The sequence below is a fragment of the Ovis canadensis genome, chromosome 15 (assembly GCF_042477335.2).
Source record: "Ovis canadensis isolate MfBH-ARS-UI-01 breed Bighorn chromosome 15, ARS-UI_OviCan_v2, whole genome shotgun sequence".
NCBI classification, from domain to species: Eukaryota; Metazoa; Chordata; class Mammalia; order Artiodactyla; family Bovidae; genus Ovis; species Ovis canadensis.
Window position 1 is genome coordinate 86055000 of NC_091259.1, and position 19799 is coordinate 86074798.

Below are 19799 nucleotides of genomic sequence, written 5' to 3' on the forward strand. Positions count from 1 at the left end.
AATACACAGAGTTTCAACTTTGCTATTGAAGTTGATCAAGTTGGAAAATGACACAAGGGCTTTAAACTTAATAAGAGAAAAAGGATGGATTGAATTTTTACTGTTGCTCTGAATCTTTGGTAGGCTGTGTCAGTTCAGTTCAATTCAGTTGCTCAGTCGTATCCACCTCTTTGCAATGCCACGGACTGTAACCCCCAGACTCCTCTGTTCATGGAATTCTCTAAGCAAGAATACTGGAGTGGCTAGCCATTTGCTTTTCCAAGGAATTTATAGACCCAGGTATTGAACCCGGGTCTCCTGCTTTGCAGGACGATTCCTTACCATCAAGTATTCAGCCTTTACCTATTTATTTATTTACTGTTGTTGTTGTCTAGTTGTTAAGTTGTGTCTGACTCTTTGGGGACCCCATGAACTGTAGCTTGCTAGGCTCCTCTGTGCAGGAGATTTCTCAGACAAGACTCCTGGAATGGGTTGCCACTTCCTTCTCCAGGGGATCTTCCTGACCTAAGGCTCCATCTTGCATCTCTTGCGTTGGTGGCATATTCTTTACCTCTGAGCCTCCAAGGAAGCACTTTATTTATTGTCCAGTTCAGTTCAGATCAGTTGCTCAGTCGTGTCCGACTCTTTGTGACCCCATGAATTGTAGCACGCCAGGCCTCCCTGTCCATCACCAACTCCTGGAGTTCACCCAAACTCACGTGCATCAAGTCGATGATGCCATCCAATCTTCTCATCCTTGGTCGTCCCCTTCTCCTCCTGCCCCCAATCCCTCCCAGCATCAGGGTCTTTTGCAATGAGTCAACTCTTCACATTTATTGTAGTGTTCAAAAAATATCTAGCTATATCAGGTGTTGTGCTACACTCTTCAAGAGACATAGCCAACTTTACAGCCTGTAAATTGGTGACAGGCTCTGACTGCCAATCACCCGCTCATCTTTGAGGTAGAGCTGATATGTCACATTCTATGACAAGTAACCCATTATTCTAGCAGGTAAAGGTAAACATTTCTATTGTAGTGCTCTTTATTTAATAGCTAGTTTGACCTTTATTATATTCTGTTTTAAAATTTGTTCCATGTTCTGACTTTCTCTCTTGTCATAATTCCTTGATTGCAGGGCATTTGTTTTATTTGCTGCACATTCAACTCCAAGTATGGCACCATCTAGCTAGAGAACTGTGGGGCTTTTGAAGGACTCAATAATTTATACCTTCATCATTGAGTCTTTCCAAATTAGCAATCACATCTGTCATGTTCTCTTTTATTTTTGATCCGATGGGAAGAAAGGTAGTTCAGTAATCTTGACAAGTGTGCCTTAAATTTGTATTATTGGAATATATGATGTTTCTATATGACTATTTTGTGACAAAATTTTAAAAATATTGATCTGTCATTTTTTATGGAAAAAAGACAAATTTTTGCCCTTGAAGAAGTGAAAACGTGAATATGGCCACTGCCTCATGGACTGTAGGTCATGTCTAGCTCTACTTTATACTGCTTTCCCGTGAAATGTAAAGTCTCCTGGAGCCAATCACAAAGATACTAAATCTGATTGCTGGGCCCTGATGGCATTTCTATTCAAGGGTAAATGGCAGGAACATTCAAAACTAGAGATGAAATATGTAAAGGATACCACAAATTACATTCACTTTTGATTTTCTTGGGGAGACAGAAAAACAAAATAATTCTGGTAAGTTTTCCTTGTTCAATCAAGTTTTTCATATAATTTGAAGTTTTTAGAGTTATGGTAGGAATTAAGGAGTGGTATTTAAACATTAATATAATGGTTTTGTTTTGTTTCCAGCTTTATTAAAGTATGATTGGCAAAACTGTAATGTAAATGTATTAAAAATTATAACTTTGTAACATATTTAAAGTACGCAAGGTGATTATTTAATGTATCTATAAATTGTGAAATAGTTACCAAAATAAAATTAGCACATCTATCACCTCATCTATTTTTTCTCTTAGCAGATTTTGTTGACAGTATTACTCTCTACAGTCATCGTGAAGTACACGAGATTCATAGAACTTGTGTGCCATGTGCCAAGTTGCTTCATTTGTGTCTGACTGCGACCCATGGGCTGTAGCCTGCCAGGCTCCTCTGTCCATGGGATTCTCCAGGTGAAAGTACTGGAATGGGTTGCCATTTCTTACTCTAGAGGATCCTCCTAACCCAGGGACTGAACTCACGTCTCTTGCATCTCCTGCATTGGCAGGCGGATTCTTTACACCAGCACCACCTGGAAAGCCTCCCTTGGAACTTATTTTATAGCAGAAAGAGTGTATCCTTTGCACAACACCTCCCCCTTTCCCTCACCCTGGCAACCAGTGTTTCTACTCTCCATTCCTGAGTTCTATTTTCTTAATATATATTACACATATAAGCACTATATGCAGCATATGTCTTTTGTGTCTGGCCTATTTCACTTAGCATTATGTCCTCCAGGTTTATCCATGTTATCATTCATGCCAGGATTTCTTTATGTTTTAACACTGAATAATAACGCATTGCATATAATACTACACCACTTTTATTCATTTATCTGTTGACAAAAACATTGTTCTATTGGCTATAGTGAATAATTTTGTATTAAACAAGGGAGTTCAGATGTCTCTTTGAGACATTTTATTGCTTTTGAATATTTACTCAGAAATGGATTGCTGTGTCATATAGTAATTATTGTATATTTTTATTTTTGAAACACATTTATATTGTTTTCTGTAGTGAGTCTACCAATTTACATTCACACCAGCAGTGTATGACGATTCTCTTATAACCACATTTGCCAACTTTGTTATCTCTTTTCGTTTTGATAGCAGATAACCTACTGGACATGGTTAGTTTCATTCCACTCCCAGAGAAAGGTAACATCAAAGAATATACAAACTACCACTCAATTCCAATCATCTCATATGCTAGCAATGTAATGTGCTAAATTTTCCAAGCTAGGTTTCAACAGCATGTGAACCAAGAACATCTAAATGTTGAAGCTGGATTTAGAAAAGGTAGAGGAACTAGAAATCAAATTACCAACATCTATTGGATCATACAAAAAGCAAGGGATTCCAGAAAAACACCTGCTTCTGCTTCACTGACCTTGTTAAAGTCTTTGAATGTGTGGATCATAGCAAATCAGAAAATTTTTCAAGAGATGGTAATACCAGACTAGCTGACCTGCTTCCTGAGAAATCTGTATGCATGTCAAGAAGCAACAGTTAGAACCAGATATAGAAAAACAAACTGGTTCAAAATTGGAAAAAGAGTACATGAAGACTGTATATTGTCACCCTGCTTATTTAATTTATATGCAGAGTATATCATGTGAAATGCCAGGCTGGGTGAAACACAAGCTGGAATTAAGATTCCTGGAAGAGATATCAATAACTTCAGATATACAGATAACACCACCCTTACGGCAGAAATTGAAGATCTAAAGAGCCTCTTGATGAAGGTGAAAGCGGAGAGTGAAAAAACTGGCTTAAAACTCAATGTTTAAAAAACTAAGATGACGGTATCCAGTTCCATCACTCTGTGGCAAATAGGTGGGGAAAGAGTGGAAACAGTGACATAGGATTTTATTTTGGGCTCCAAAATCACTGCAGACAGTGACTGCAGCCATGAGATTAAAAGAGCTTGCTCCTTGGAAGAAAAGTTGACAGACGTAGACAGCATATTAAAAAGCAGAGATATAACATTGTCAACAAAGTCTGTCTAGTCAAAGCTATGGTTTTTCCAGTAGTCATGTGTGAATGTGAGAGTTGAACCATAAAGAAAGCTGAGCACTGCAGAATTGATGCTTTTGAACTGTGTTGTTGGAAAAGACTCTTGAGAGTCCCTTGGACTGCAAGATCAAACCAGTCAATCTTAAGCAACAAAAGCACAGATAAACAAGTGGAACTGCATGAAACTAAAAATCTCCTGCACAGCAAGAGGAAGCATCAACAAAATAAAAAGGCTATCTTGAAATGGAAAATATATATTTCCAAGCCATGTATTCTATAAGAGGTTAATATCTAAAAGACATAAGAAATTCATGCAGCTCAATAGCAATAATAATAATAATAATAATAATAATAAAAGATTAAAACTTGGCAAATGATTTAAAGACATTTTTTCAAAGAATATGTATAAATGGTCAACAAGTATATTAAAAGATGCTCAGCATCACTAATAAGCAGGGCCTTGCCAATAAAAACCACAAAAGAGCTATCAGCTCATACCTGGTAGGTTCAGTTCAGTTCAGTTAGGATGCTCAGTCGTGTCCAACTCTTTGTGACCCCATGGGCTGTAGCACTCCAGACTTCCTTGTCCATCATCAAGTCTCAGATCTTGCTCAGACTCACAATCATCAAGTCAGTGATGCCACCCAACCCTCTCATCCTCTGTCATCCCCTTCTCCTCCTGTCTTCAATCTTTCCCAGCATCAGGGTCTTTACCAGTGAGTCAGTGCTTCACATCAGGTGGCCAAAGTATTGGAGTTTCAGCTTCAGCATCAGTCCTTCCAGTGAATATTCAGGACCAATTTTCTTTAGGATTGACTGGGTGGATCTCCTTTCAGTTCAAGTGATTCTCAAGAGTCTTCTCCAACACCACAGTTCAAAGGCATAAATTCCATTAATGCTAAAATCTGAGTCACTGAGTTCAGATTCTGTCCAAGAGACTGTTTCCTGAATACATCCCACAAATATCTTGTCATCAGTCTCTTCTTCCCTTTCACTTTCTCTTATTAAATGTGTATTCTGTGATTCCATTCTCTTCACCTTCTTTGTCATAACGTGATTGCTCATGTCAGGTCTGTTTATAGCACGACTAAGTCCACTGCTTGCTGATGGACTGATCAGCAAATCAAACTGATTAAATTCAAACTGATTTTAAAGTTTCATGGAAGGATTTGTAAATGGAAAAAAAAAAGTACCAGAAAGAGCAACAATTCATTTCACATTGCAGCTTACTTTGAGAGGTGTAATTTGCTAAAGTATTTAGAAAGAAATTGCTCATTAATTACCACCCAACTACATTAAGTTTCCTTACACACTGAGCAATGTAAAAGTTCATTGCAGCTAAGGAATTTTGAGCAAGAGCAAATCTGGAGTGTTCACACTTCCAGACTTCAAATGATATTTGAAAGTTATAGTTGTTGAACTAGTATGGTATTCACATTAAAAAAAAAAAAGGATCAGAATTGAGAGACCATGAAGAAACATATATAGATATCAGTTCAGTTCAATCACTCAGTTGTGTGCAACTCTTTGCGACTCCATGGACTGCAGCATGCCAGGCATCCCTGTCCATCAGCAACTCCCGGAGTTTTCTCAAACTCATGTTCATTGAGTCAGTGATGCCATCCAGCCATCTCATCCTCTGCCTTTACCTTCTCTTCCTGCCTTCAATCATTCCCAGCATCAGGGTCTTATCAACTGAGTCAGTTCTTCATATCAGGTGGCCAGAATTGGAGTTTCAGCTTCAACATCAGTCCTTCCAATGAATATTCAGGAGTGATCTCCTTTAGGATGGATTGGTTGGATCTCCTTGAAGTCCAAGGGACTCTCAAGAGTCTTCTCTAACACCACAGTTCAAAAGCATCAATTCTTTAGCGCTCAGCTTCCTTTATAGTCTAACTCTCACATCCATACATGACTACTGGAAAAATCATAGCCTTGACTAGACAGACCTTTGCTGGCAGAATAATGTCACTCTTTTTTAATATGTTGTCTAGGTTGGTCATAACTTTCCCTCCAAGGAGCAAGAGTCTTTTATTTTCATGGCTGAAATCACCATCTGCAGTGATTTTGGAGCCCCCAAAATAAAGTCTGTTACTCTTTCCACTGTTTCCCATCTACTTGCAAGGAAGTGATGGGACCAGGTGCCATGATCTTAGTTTTCTGAATGTTAAACTTTAAGCCATTTTTTTTTTCCACTCCTCTTCCAATTTCATCAAGAAACCCTTTAGATCTTCTTCATTGTCTGCCATAGGGTGGTGTCATCTGCATATCTGAGGTTATTGATATTTTTCCTGGCTATCTTATTTCCATCTTGTGTTTCATCCAGCCCAGCATTTCTCATGATGAACTCTGCATGATGTACTACTTTTCCTATTTGGAATCAGTGTTGTTCCATGTCCAGTTCTAACTGTTGCTTCCTGACCTACAGACTTCTCAAGAGGCAGGTCAGGTGGTCTGATATTCCCATCTCTTTAAGAATTTTCCAAAGTTTGTCATGATCCACATAGTCAAAGGCTTTGGGATAATCAATAAAGCAGAAATACATGCTTTTCTGGAATTCTTGCTTTTTCAGTGATCCAGCAGATGTTGGTAATTTGATCTCTGATCCCTCTGCCTTTTCTAAACCAGTTTGAACATCTGGAAGTTCTCTTGAAGCCTGGCTTGGAGAATTTTGAGCATTACTTTACTAACATGTGAGATGAGTGCAACTGTGCAGTAGTTTGAGCATTCTTTGGCATTGCCTTTCTTTGGGATTGGAATGAAAACTGACATTTTCTAGTCTTGTGGCCACTGCTGAGTTTTCCAAATTTGCTGGCATATTGAGTGTAGCACTTTCACAGCATCATCTTTCAGGATTTGAAATAGCTCCACTGGAATTCCATCACCTCCACTAGTTTTGTTCATAGTGATACTTCCTAAGGCCCACTTGGCTTCTCATTCCAGGATGTCTGGCTCTAGGGAGTGATCACACCATCGTGAGTATCTGGGTCATGAAATACTTTCTTGTAGAGTTCTTCTGTGTATTTTTGCCACCTCTTCTTAATATTTTCTGCTTCTATTAGGTCCCTAAGACTTCTGTCCTTTATTGAGCCTATCTTTGCATGAAATGTTCCCTTAGTATCTCTAATTTTCTTAAAGAGATCTCTAGTGTTTCCCATTCTATTGTTTTCCTTTATTTCTTTGCACTGATCACTGAGGAAGACTTTCTTATCTCTCCTTGCTATTTTTGGAACTCTCCATTCAAATGGGTATAGCTTTTCTTTTCTCCTTTGCTTTTCACTTCTCTTCTTTTCACAGCTATTTGTAAGGCCTCCTCAGACAGCCATTTTGCTTTTTTGCATTTCTTTTTTTAGTGATGATGTTGATCCCTGCCTCCTGTACAATGTCATGAACATTGTCCATAGTTCATCACGCACTCTGTCTCTCAGATATAATCCCTTGAATCTATTTCTCAGTTCCACTGTCTAATGAAAGGGATTTAATTTAGGTCACGCCTGAATTGTCTAGTAGTTTTCCCTGCTTTCTTCAATTTAAGTCTGAATTTGGCAATAAGGAGTTCATGATCTGAGCAACAGTCAGCTCCTGGTCTGTTTTTGCTGACTGTATAGAGCTTCTCCATCTTTGGCTGCAAAGAATATAATCAATCTGATTTTTGTATTGACCGTCTGGTAATGTTCATATGTAGAGTCTTCTCTTGTCCTATTGGAAGAGGGTGTTTGCTATGACCAGTGTGTTGTCTTGACAAAACTCTGTTAGCCTTTGCCCTGTTTCATACTGTATTCCAAGGCTGAATTTACCTGTTACTCCAAGTGTTTCTTGACTTTTGCATTCCAGTCCCCTACAATGAAAAGGACAGCTTTTTTTGGGGGTGTGAGTTCTAGAAGTTCTTGTATTTTTCATAGAACCGTTCGACTTCCGCTTCTTCAGCATTGCTGATGGGGCATAGACTCGGATTACCCTGAGATTCAGTGGTGTGTCTTGGTAAGGAACAGAGTTCATTCTGTTGTTATTGAGATTGTATCCAAGAACTGGGTTTTGGACTCTTTTGTTGACTATAATGGTTACTCCATTTCTTCTAAGGGATTCTTGCCCACAGTAGTAGATATAATGGTCATCTGAGTTAAATTCAACCATTCCAGTCCATTTTAGTTCCCTGATCCCTAAAATGTTGACGTTCACTCTTGCCATTTCCTGTTTGACCGCTTCCAGTTTGTGTTGATTCATGTTCCTAACATTCCAGTTTTCTATGCAATATTGCTCTTTACGACATCGGACCTTGCTTCCATCACCAGTCACATCCACACCTGGATGTTGTTTTGCTTTGGCTCTATCTCTTCATTCTTTCTGGACTTATTTCTCCACTGATCTTGAGTAGCATATTGGGCACGTACAGACCTGGGGAGGTCATGTATCAGTATCCTATCTTTTGGTCTTTTCACCCTGTTCAGGGGTTCTAAAGGCAAGAATACTGAAGTGGTTTGCCTTTCCCTTCTCCAGTGGACTGCATTTTGTCATAACTCTCCACCATGACCTATCTGTCTTGGTTGCCCCTACATGGCATGGCTCATAGTTTCATTGAGTTAGACAAGGCTGTGGTTCATGTGATCAGAGCGGTTAGTTTTTCACTTAGCATAATGCCTTCAAGGTTGGTCCATGTTGTCACAAATCACAAGGTTTCCTTTTTTATGGCTAAAAATTCCATTTTGTGTGTGTGCATGTACATGCACATATAACACTTTCTTTACCTCTTCATCCAGTAATGGGCAGTCAGGATGCTTCCATGTCTTCACTATTGCAAATAATACTCCTGTTCCTTATAGGCCTAAAATGGTATCTCTTGGACCCCTCGTGAGCATTAAGACCAAGGCTTTTAGGGACTTCCCTGGTGGTCCAGTGGTCCAGACTCCATGCTTCCACTATAGGGGGCTTGGGTTCGATCTGTGGTTGGGGGACTAAGATCCTGCATGCTACACAGCACGGCTGTGTATAGTCAACTAACATTTGTGTATAGTCAACTAGTATTTGACAAGGGAGCCAAGAACACTCAGTGGGAAAAGAACCAATTCTCCAATGAATAATACTGAGAAAATTGTATAGCCACCTGTGAAAGAATGAAATTGGACACCTATCTTACAGCATGAACAAAAATAAACTCAAATTGATTAAAGATAAATATAAGCCCTGAAACCATAAAACATCCAAAAGGAAATGTAGGGAAAATCTGCTCAGAATTATGCATCTTGGCAACGATTTTTTTTTTTGATACTAAAGCAAGAGTCAGTGTTGCATTTAGATAAACTTTGTATCTCCATATACTCACCAAGTCTGTATGTTCTTTCCATCTTTCTGCCTTCTCTTACCAGTGTGCTAATGAATCTGAAACAGACTTAAAAAAACATGGATAATGAATGATATCTTATAGGTTTATTTGTTTTACAACACAAGGTTACAATGATCATACAGTTTCAGGAAGTTGAGGACTTGGAGCCCAATTCAGAAACCAAGTTTTTTACATAGCTCTTCAACCAGTTGATCTCTTGTTTGCAAAACCTTCAAATTCCTTGGTCAAGATTCATCCTTCTTTAGTAACAACTCTAGGGTAATGATTTTTATTAAGCGACTAAAACATCCCACAGACTATTTTTAGACTTAAGGATGGAGTGTAGGTATATGTAGTGTCTTCACAGTAGGATTAAAATCACAAAATTAAAAGATAAAAGGATGATACATACCAATTTCCCAGCCAAAGAAGTAAATTGTACCTAAGTTTAACAACAAATGACCACATTTCTGCTTTCTGATGACATGTTTTCTATTTGAGATATATTCCATACAGTTTATTTATTTTTCTTTTTAGATTTTTATATATATTTTTTATTTTTTTAACCAGAATTGACAGAGACATGTGTACCCCAATGTCCATTAAGTTTCTAAAAGACTATTCGTTTTAAAATTTCTTCTATAAATTTACATATTTTCAATAAAGTTCATTGTGCTTTCTTTTACTACAGATTGTATCTTTTTAAATCTATTCAACAAGTTTATATTTCACTTTTTTCCATACATGTGACCATTAATTTTTGTCCTCTTGACATAATATCACTTATCTTTGTCTTTTAAAGCATAATTATAAGTTAATACACTACATTTTAATTTAATTGAGTTGTGTGAAGTTAAACAGGCTTATTGCTTCACTTAACCTCACCACTACCCTTTACCTAATAGTTATTTACAAAATGTAAGACTTCCCATTTTTAAATGAACCAATGAAAATTATTTTTGTGTATGTTAGCTTATATTTAACTAATGTAAATAAAGCATTATTTTGATATATTAATACCTGCTGTCTCTGCACATTTCTTCTTCCTAAATGCAGGACTCCAGTAATTTCACCTTTTTGGAAGGTTGTATATTTGAATCTTTGTGATTATTTCATCCTTTCCAGTATGTTTGCTTAATTTTCCAACTTTATGACATTTACAGGTTTTGTAAGTTAGTCTCTGATTTCCCAGAATTGCTGATGAATATTGACTGGACAAAGCATAAAGGCATAGGTTTCAAAATTCATTAACTTTAGTAAATAAAATACACAAAACCCTTGAATAAGGCAATATGTGGTTGATAAGTGGTAGGTGGTAATGTTAAATGTTTAAGTGAAATAAAAGACAGGGATATTAGAGAAACAGAATGAAATGCAAATAGCAAAAGGCACAAAAGAATGCCACATTCGTAAGGGAGGGTTTAATAAATATTGTCTTCTAAAGACGAGAAGGATAAAATCAAACCCAAAATTAGAGGTCTCAATGTTTTTACAATCTAAATTTCTTTTGAGTCAAAGAAAATTAAAAAAATATTTGGAATAAATTTTACATAAATTCTTTGAATGAGCAAGAAAATATGATTTAAAAATAATTTTCACAAGCAATTAAAGGCTAAATAATCTTGAGTTACATAAGCAGTACATATTGAGTTAATTAAAATTGACAGGTATAATTAAGTGGTAATAGTTCCCAAAGTTGGAAATGTCTGAAGACTTTGCAAATGAAAGTAACTAAATATAAGAGACTAGACTTAGAGATTGGAGAACAAGGTTCAGAATATGATATGGATAAATCCTAAAACTCAGAATTTGGTGTTTAGTCGCTCAGTCGTGTCCAACTCTTTGCGATCCCATGGACTCTAGCCCACCAGGCTCCTCTGTTCATGGGCTTCCCCAGGCAAGAATACTGGAGTGGGTTGCCATTTCCTTCTTTAGGGGATCCCTCTGACCCAGGGATCAAACCTGTGTTTCCTGCATTAGCCGGCAGGTTCTTTACTGCTGAGCTTCCGGGGAAGCCCTAAATCACAGAATAAATGGATTTACTCTTCCAAACATTGTTTCTATTTCTAAATTATACTAGAAATTAAAGCATTTGATGCAAGGAATATAATATTGATATTTATTAATGAAATATCTTGACCATGTATATGATTTCATTGAATAATCAGGACAGGGAAAGCAGAAAGATACAGCCAATGAGCAGCCAGCTGGTGCAGAAAAATGCGGATGAGTCACTCAATGAAGGCGTGAACCATCTCTGAGAACAGTCTGATTAGTCTGCTGCATGGCCTCTAGGACCAGATACCATTTGGACCTGTGGGGTAAGAGCGTGGTCCAGGGATGAACCAACACCATTGATGACTTCATGAATATCCCTTTGGTGAAGATCAACTATGTGGACCATAGGGCGATGGATGTTAGGACGGACTGACCTTTTATGCCCGGTCATAAAGTTAGCTTGACAGCATCTCAGGGCTTGTCTCCTTAGCAAGTCCAGGCTCCTACTCAGTTTCCTCCAGAGTCCTACTAAGCCAGCTTCTTACCTAACTCCATATAATGCTTAACTTTAACATTAAGACACATCTTAACTCATTTTTATTGCTAACTTGATAACAGATTCTCATATGCAGGAAATCCATGAACTTGTTATAAAGAATATGTGTCACATTCATTCACTGAGCATTGACCTACCCGCTTTGGAGCCATGTGCTGTTTAAAAATTGCCATCGTTGAATGTGTGTGCTTGTGGTTTGTGTATATGTCTCAGTCTTGGAGAGAGAAAGTGAGAAAAACATTGGAAAATCTATGGAGAATGGAAGGAATCCAAAGAGTGCTACTTTAATTGGTGCATTCTAGTCAGTCAGCAATTTTCTTGCTAGCATATGTTTGTATAAACTCATACTTATTATTTAATGAACATATATATGCATGAGGGGAAGAAGGGAAATAAAAGGTCTTCTGCTACAATTAAAAGTTGAATATTGAAATATGACTTAAGCATCTCCTGGGGAAATAATTCAAAAACTTAAAATGGAAATCAATTTTAAGCATTTTTGACATATGTAATATATCAATATCTCTTATTAATACTAATGATGAATTCTGACAAAGAAAGACAAAGTAAAAGCTAAATGGACCTTAAAAATACTCTACATGATTCAGTTCAGTTCAGTCGCTCAGTCGTGTCTGACTCTTTGCGACCCCATGAATCACAGCACGCCAGGCCTCCCTGTCCATCAGCAACTCCCAGAGTTCACTCAAACTCACGTCCATTGAGTCAGTGATGCCTTCGAACCATCTCATCCTCTGTCGTCCCCTTCTCCTCCTGCCCCCAATCCCTCCCAGCATCAGAGTCTATTCCAATGAGTCAACTCTTCACATGAGGTGGCCAAAGTTCTGGAGTTTCAGCTTTAGCATCATTCTTTCCAAAGGACACCCAGGACTGATCTCCTTCAGAATGGACTGGTTGGATCTCCTTGCAGTCCAAGGGATTCTCAAGAGTCTTCTCCAACATCACAGTTCAAAAGCATCAATTCTTCATCGCTCAGCTTTCTTCACAGTCCAACTCTTACATCCATACATGACTACTGGAAAAACCATAGTTTGACTAGACAGACCTTTGTTGATTAGATCATATGATATTGTAACTTTTGTCTCTAAATGATCAGGCCAGTCCTTTCCTTCTCTGCTACCCTATGGCAGACTGCAGCTCACCAAGCTCCTCTGACCATGGAATTTTCCAGGTAAAAATGCTGGAGTGGGTTGTCATTTCCTTCTCCTGGGGGTCCTTCTGACCCAGGGGTTGAACTCATGTCCCCTGAATTTCTGTCACTGGTAGGCAGATTCTTTACCACTGTGCCACTTGGGAAGCCCAATAATTAGTCTTTTCATTCTCTAACCAAAGTTTCATTAAAACACATCATACTTTTGAGAACTCAGTGGAAATACAGAACAATTAGATGAAAGTTTTAGACTTTCATATAAATTTAGTAATTTAGCTTATTCTATTGGATATGAGGGTTAGTTGCTAAGTCATTTCCAATTCTTTGCAGCCCCATGGACAGAGAAAACCTCTAGACTTCTCTGTTCATGGGATTTCCCAAGCAAGAATACTGGAGTGGGTTGCAATTTCCTTCTCCAGTCAGATTCATATATTTGGATATAAATACAACATGATTACTTAGAAAACATTGTAATGAAAAATGTTGATCCAGCATTTTAAAGTTCAGTATGTACTCTACTAAGCTAAGAAAATGAAGCCCGCAATCATAGTAAGCTTCAACCACTATTTACAATTCATTATATATTCCATTTAGTTCAGAAAATTAACCCAACAACCCCAGAAATGAAGGGACCCTTTTCCTAGTAATTACATTCCATAAAGCCTTCTTCACTTCCCTGTTCCTGAGGCTGTAGATCAGAGGATTCAACATGGGAATGACCACTGTGTAGAATATGGAAGCCACTTTGTCCTGAGTCAAGGAGTAGCTGGAGGAAGGTCTGAGATAAGTGTAGATGGAGGTGGAATAGAACAGCATGATGGCTGTCAGGTGAGATGCACACGTGGAGAAGGCTTTGCGTCTCCCCTCCCCTGCATGCATGTAGGAGATGGAGAAGAGAATGTAGCAGTAGGAGGTGAGGATCACCAGCAGACTTCCAATGATATTCACACCAGCAAATGTGGACAAGATGCTTTCATGCAGGCGTGTGTCAGAACATGAGAGCTTAAAAAGTGGAGGACTGTCACAGAAGAAGTGATGGATGATATTGGAACTACAGAATGACAAGCTGCTCACATAACCTGTGTGAATCACAGAGTTCAACAGTCCTGCTGTAAAAGCCCCTGCTGCCATTTTTAGGCAGACCGTCCTGGACATGATCAAGGAGTAATGGAGAGGGTTGCATATGGCCACATAGCGGTCATGGGCCATTAACCCAAAAAGGATGCATTCAGTTGTGGCAAACGCTATAAAGAAGTACATCTGCAGGAAGCAGCCAGCAAAGGAGATGGTTTTCTTCTCTGATAAAAAGTCTACCAGCATCTTTGGAGTGATAGTGGATGAATAACTAACATCTGCAAAAGATAGCATTGCCAGGAAGAAATACATGGGCGTGTGGAGTCGAGAATCAGTCCTGATTAAAAGGATCATCCCAATATTTCCCACAACTGTAAGTGTGTAAATCATGAAAAAAAGAGAAAAAAGGATAGCTTGTAGCTCCAGTGTGTCTGCTAATCCCAACAGGATGAACTCCGTCAGCAAAGTACAATTATTTCTGGCCATTTATTAAAGATGTTGTAGGCTTAAACTTCTATTCCTTGTAAATATGTCCTTGTCCAAATTTCACAAAAAATAGTAGAAATGTTAATGAAGTTGCTAACACACGGAGAAAATAAAATCCTGGGATAATAGAGTAGAGTAAGCAGGGTGACTATCAGCTCAGTTCAGTCCAGTCACTCAGTCGTGTCCGACTCTTTGAGACTGCGTGGACTGCAGCACACCAGGCCTCCCTGCCATCACCAACTCCCGGAGTGACTGTAGTAAAGGGGAAATTCGTGGACAAATGAACAAGCATTGGCATTCAATGAGCAATTGTCTGTATTGAATCTGGGTTGTGGAACTTCCTGTTCGCTGGTCAAAGTCCGTTTAGGTTTCTGAAAATGCAGCATATACATTCTATCCTTTCTCTTCTAGCCCATTCACACCCAAAATGCAAAGTATAGAGCTATTCTTTCTGAGTTCTCTCTCGTCCTCTGCACAAGCGTGTATGGTTAACTCAAATGCCTTCTTTTCTCATCAAGACTACTCTGTACACTCTTCAACAGCAAAATTCATGCATCACCATCCAGAAATCACTCTTGTGTTCTTCAAGCAGCAGAAACAGTGCCTACTGCAAATAACCAATATTTTGACATCTATGACATTCTTAAGAATGCTTTTGCAGTGTTTTGCAAGTGGACCAAAGCAACTGCACTCTTTACAAAGCATGCTATCAAATTAATTCCATGTAGTTGCATATACTGTACCTGTCCACAACAGGGAATGGCAGCAACAGGTATTTATAGCTTCCTTCTTAGAGTCTTAGTTATGCTGTCCATTATTTTCCTTTTTACTAGAATTCTTAATACGCTTAGGTGAAATTTAAAATAAAAAGATTTACATTTTTTTAATGAAATGAAAAGTCATAAAACTTTGAATTCAGTTCAGTTCAGTTACCTCTTTGCAAAAAATTCAAGCCACCTTCTGAGCATGTACACATGATTGCCCTTTTATTTTGCTTTTCTTAAAGAGGGTTGGATAACCATGGGGACTAGATTATAGGCTTTAATTGTGAGTCAGTCCTCTTAAGACAGAAGCTTCAGTCTCAAAGCAATTAAAATATGATCATATGCAGATAACTGAATAAAATATTATGTGGCACGGATCATATGAAAATAAATGAAATAAAGCATGTGGCACTTTGATCATAAAGTGGTTTCTTATCTCTATGTTACTTTAAAATTTTTTGTCCAGGTAAAATATAATAATTTTAATTGGATATTTAATTGCCTCTTTATTTATAAGTTAATCTTAATCAAAAAGGTACATAAGCTGCAACAAAATTATTATACGTCCCTTTGTGTGCATGTGTGTGTATTACTCCTTTGGTCTGGGTCAGTTTAAATTCTAACTCTTCTCTTGAGTGAAATGCAAAGGGGACACTGAATACATCATTTGCTTAAAAGAATACTATACCATGAGCATTAAGACAATGGATTAAGAACATTTGCCTTTTCAATTCTGGGTATACTTGATTTACAATATTGTACTAGCTTCAAGTGAACAGCATAGTGATTATTTTGGCAGATTATACTCTATTCAAAGAGCTAGAGGGGTAGGGGAGGGGAGGGAGAGGGAAGCTCAAGAGGGAAGGGGATATATATATATATATATATATACATACCCTGATTTTATTAGATATAATTATCCTATGTATTGTATCTATGTATAAATATATGCATAATTATAAATTATATACATAAGTAATTATATATATAATTATAATGGATTTGTGTTATATAGCAGAAACCAAGAAAAATTTTCCACCAATTAAAAATAAAATTAAAAAAATTACAAGATAGTGGCTATAATTTCTTATGCTATAAATACATCCCTATATTGCTAAGTCACTTCCTATAGGCACAGCCCTATAGGCCATCTATTTTACACACTGTAGCTTGTCCGTCTTAATTGTATACCCCTAAGCTTCCTCTTAGGCTGCGACATGCTGGAGTGGTGAGTGGCTGAGAGGACATACCCCATGTTCAAGATCAGAGAAATCACAGTAAGATGGTAGGAACAGGCAGAAGGCATCAGAGGGCATACAGACAGAAACTGCAATCACAGAAAGCTAACCAATCTAATCACATGGGCCACAGCCTTATCTAACTCAGTGAAACTATGAGCCATGCCATGTAGGGCCAACCAAGAGTCAGGTCACGGTGGAGAGTTGTGACAAAATGTGCTCCACTGAAGAAGGGAATGGCAAACTGCCTGAGTATTATGGCCTTGAGAACCCCATGAACAGTATAGAAAGGCAAAAAGATAGGACACTGAAAGATGAACTCCCCAGGTCAGTAGGTGCCCAATATGCTACTGGAGATCAGTGGAGAAATAACTCCAGAAACCTGGAATGTTAGGTCCAGGAGTCATGGAAAATTGGAAGTGGTCAAACAGGAGATGTCATGGGTGAACATCACTACTTTAGGAATCAGGGAACTAAAATGGACTGGAATGGGTGAATTTAACTCAGATGACCATTATATCTACTACTGTGGGCAAGAATCCCTTAGAAGAAATAGAGTAGCCATCATAGTCAACAAAAGAGTCTGAAATGCAGTACTTGGATGCAATCTCAAAAATGAAAGAATGATCTCCATTTGTTTCCAAGGCAAACCATTCAATATCATGGTAATCCAAGTCTATGCCCTGACCAGTAATGCTGAAGAAGCTGAAGTTGACTGGTTCTATGAAGACCTACATGACCTCTTAGATCAAAAACCCCAAAAAAGATGTCCTTTTCACTATAGGGGGATGGAATGCAAAAGTAGAAAGTCAAGAAATACCTGGAGTAACAGGCAAATTTGGCCTTGGAGTACAGAACGAAGTAGGTGAAAGGCTCATAGAGTTTTGCCAACAGAACGCATTGGTCATAGCAAACACCGTCTTCCAACAACACAAGAGAAGACTCTACACATGCACATCACCAAACTGTCAACACTGAAATCAGATTGATTATATTCTTTGTAGCCAAAGATGGAAAAGCTCTATACAGTCAGCAAAAATAAGACCAGGAGCTGAGTGTGGCTAAGATCATGAACTCCTTATTGCCAAATTCAGACTTAAATTGAAGAATTGAATAATCACTAGACTATTCAAGTATGATGTAAATTAAATCCCTTATGAATATACAGTGAAAGTGGGAAATAGATTTAAGGGATTAGATCTGATAGACAAAGTGCCTGATGAATTATGGACAGAGGTTCATGACATTTACACAGGAGACAGAAATCAAGATCATCCCCAAGAAAAAAGAATGCAAAAAAAGCAAAATGGCTGTCTGAGGAGGCCTTTCAAATAGCTGTGAAAAGAAGAGAAGCAAAAAAAAAAACAAAGGAAAAGGGGAAAGATATACCCATTTGAATGCAGAATTTCAAAGAATAGCAAGGAGAGATGAAAAAAAAAAAGCCTTCTTCAATGATCAGTGCAAAGAAATAGAGGAAAACAATGGAATGGGAAAGACTAGAGATCTCTTCAAGAAAATTAGAGATACCAAGGGAACATTTCATGCAAAGATGGGCTCAATAAAGGACAGAAATAGTATGAATGTAACAGAAGTAGAAGATATTAAGAAGAAGTGGCAAGAATACACAGAAGAACTGTACAGAAAAAGATTTTCATGACCCAGATAATCACTATGGTGTGTTCACTCACACTCACCTAGAGCCAAACATTCTTAGGAAGCATGACTCTGAGCAAAGCTTGTGGAGCTGATGTAATTCTAGTAGAGCTATATTAAATCCTAAAAGATGATAGTGTGAAAGTGCTGCACTCAATATGTCAGCAAATTTGGAAAACTCAACAGTGGCCACAGGACTGGAAAAGGTCAGTTTTCATTTCAATTCCAAAGAAAGGCAATGCCAAAGAATGTTCAAGCTACTGCACAATTTCACTCATCTCACATGCTAGTAAAGTAATGCTCAAAATTCTCCAAACAAGGCTTCAACAATACGTGAACTATGAATTTCCAGATGTTCAAGCTGGATTTAGAAAAGGCAGAGGAACCAGAGATGAAATTGCCAACATCTGCTGGATCATCAAAAAAGCAAGAGAGTTCCAGAAAAGCATCTATTTCTACTTTATTGACTATGCCAAAGTCTTTGACTGTGTGGATCACAACAAATTTTGGAAAATTGTGGAAGAGATTGGGATACTAGACCACCTGACCTGCCTCTTGAGAAATCTGTATACCGGTCAGGAAGCAACAGTTAGAACTGGACCTGAAACTACAGACTGGTTCTAAATAGGAAAAGGAGTACATCAGGGTATATATTGTCATCTTGTTTATTTACCTTACATGCAGAGTACATCATGAGAAATGCTGGGCTGGATGAAGCACAAGCTGGAATCAAGATTGCCAAGAGAAATATCAATAACCTCACATATGCAGATGATTCCACTCCTATGGCAGAAATTGAAGAACTAAGGAGCATCTTGTTGAAAGTGAAAGAGGTGAGTGAAAAAGTTGGCTTAAAGCTCAACATTCTGAAAATTAAGATCATGGCATCTGGTCCTATCACTTCATAGCAAGTAGATGTGGGAACAGTGGAAACAGTGGAAACAGTGGCTGACTTTAATTTTGGGGGCTCCAAAATCACTGCAGATGGTGACTCCAGCCATGAAACTAAAAGACATTTACTCCTTGGAAGGAAAGTTATGACCAACCTAGACAGCATATTAAAAAACAGAGATATTACTTTGCTAGCAAAGGTTTGTCTCATCAAGGCTATGGTTTTACCAGTAGTCATGTATGGATATGACTGTTGGACTATTAAGAAAGCTGTGTACCAAAGAATTGGTGCTTTTGAACTTTGGTGTTGGAGAAAATTTTTGAAAGTCCCTTGGACTGCAAGGAGATCCAACCAGTCCATCCTAAAGGAAATCAGTCCTGAATATTCATTGGAAGGAATGAGACTGAAGCTGGAACTCCAATACTTTGGTCACCTGAAGCGAAGAGCTGACTCATTTGAAAAGACCTTGATGTTGGGAAAGATCGAAGGTTGGAGGAGAAGGGGATGACAGAGATGAGATGGTTGAATGGCATCACCGATGCAATGGACATGAGTTTGGGTAAACTCCAGGAGTTGTCGATGGACATGGAGGCCTGATGTGCTGCAGTCCATGGGGTTGAAAAAAGTCAGGCACGACTGAGCGACTGAACTGAACTGAATCTTCCTTTCCCTCTTTGTCTTATTGCTTTTTCCTTCAGAGACAGATCCCAAATATATTGCTGTGACTTACGTCAAAGTGTGTTTGGCCTCTGTTCTCTTCTAGGGAGTTTATGGTTTCTAGTCTTACATTTAGGTCTTTATGCATTTTGTATTCATTTTTGTAAGGTAGTGTTCTAATCTAACTCTTATATATAGCTTTCCAATTTTTCCATCACCGCTTATTGAACAGACTGTCTTTTCTCCGTTGTATATTTTTCCCTCCTTTG

At 38.2% G+C, this 19799-nt stretch overlaps 2 protein-coding genes across 2 annotated transcripts in view; both read right to left on the reverse strand.

The window, feature by feature from the left end:
* Positions 1 to 19799, reverse strand: part of LOC138420211 (olfactory receptor 10AG1-like) — a 95857-nt gene that overhangs the window by 6604 nt on the left and 69454 nt on the right. Inside the window, exon 3 of the mRNA XM_069553341.1 lies at positions 9045 to 9100. The gene's annotated coding sequence lies outside the window, so the exon portion shown is untranslated. The remainder of the gene's footprint in view (positions 1 to 9044; positions 9101 to 19799) is intronic.
* LOC138420610 (olfactory receptor 5F1-like) lies at positions 13262 to 14326 on the reverse strand. Its single transcript, XM_069553919.1, has one exon. It carries the CDS (start codon positions 14324 to 14326, stop codon positions 13370 to 13372), a length of 957 nt encoding a protein of 318 aa, XP_069410020.1. The 3' UTR covers positions 13262 to 13369.

Excerpts from the sequence above, each read along its gene's own strand:
- LOC138420610 (XM_069553919.1), bottom strand. The coding sequence starts at position 14,326 with ATGGCCAGAAATAATTGTACTTTGCTGACGGAGTTCATCCTGTTGGGA.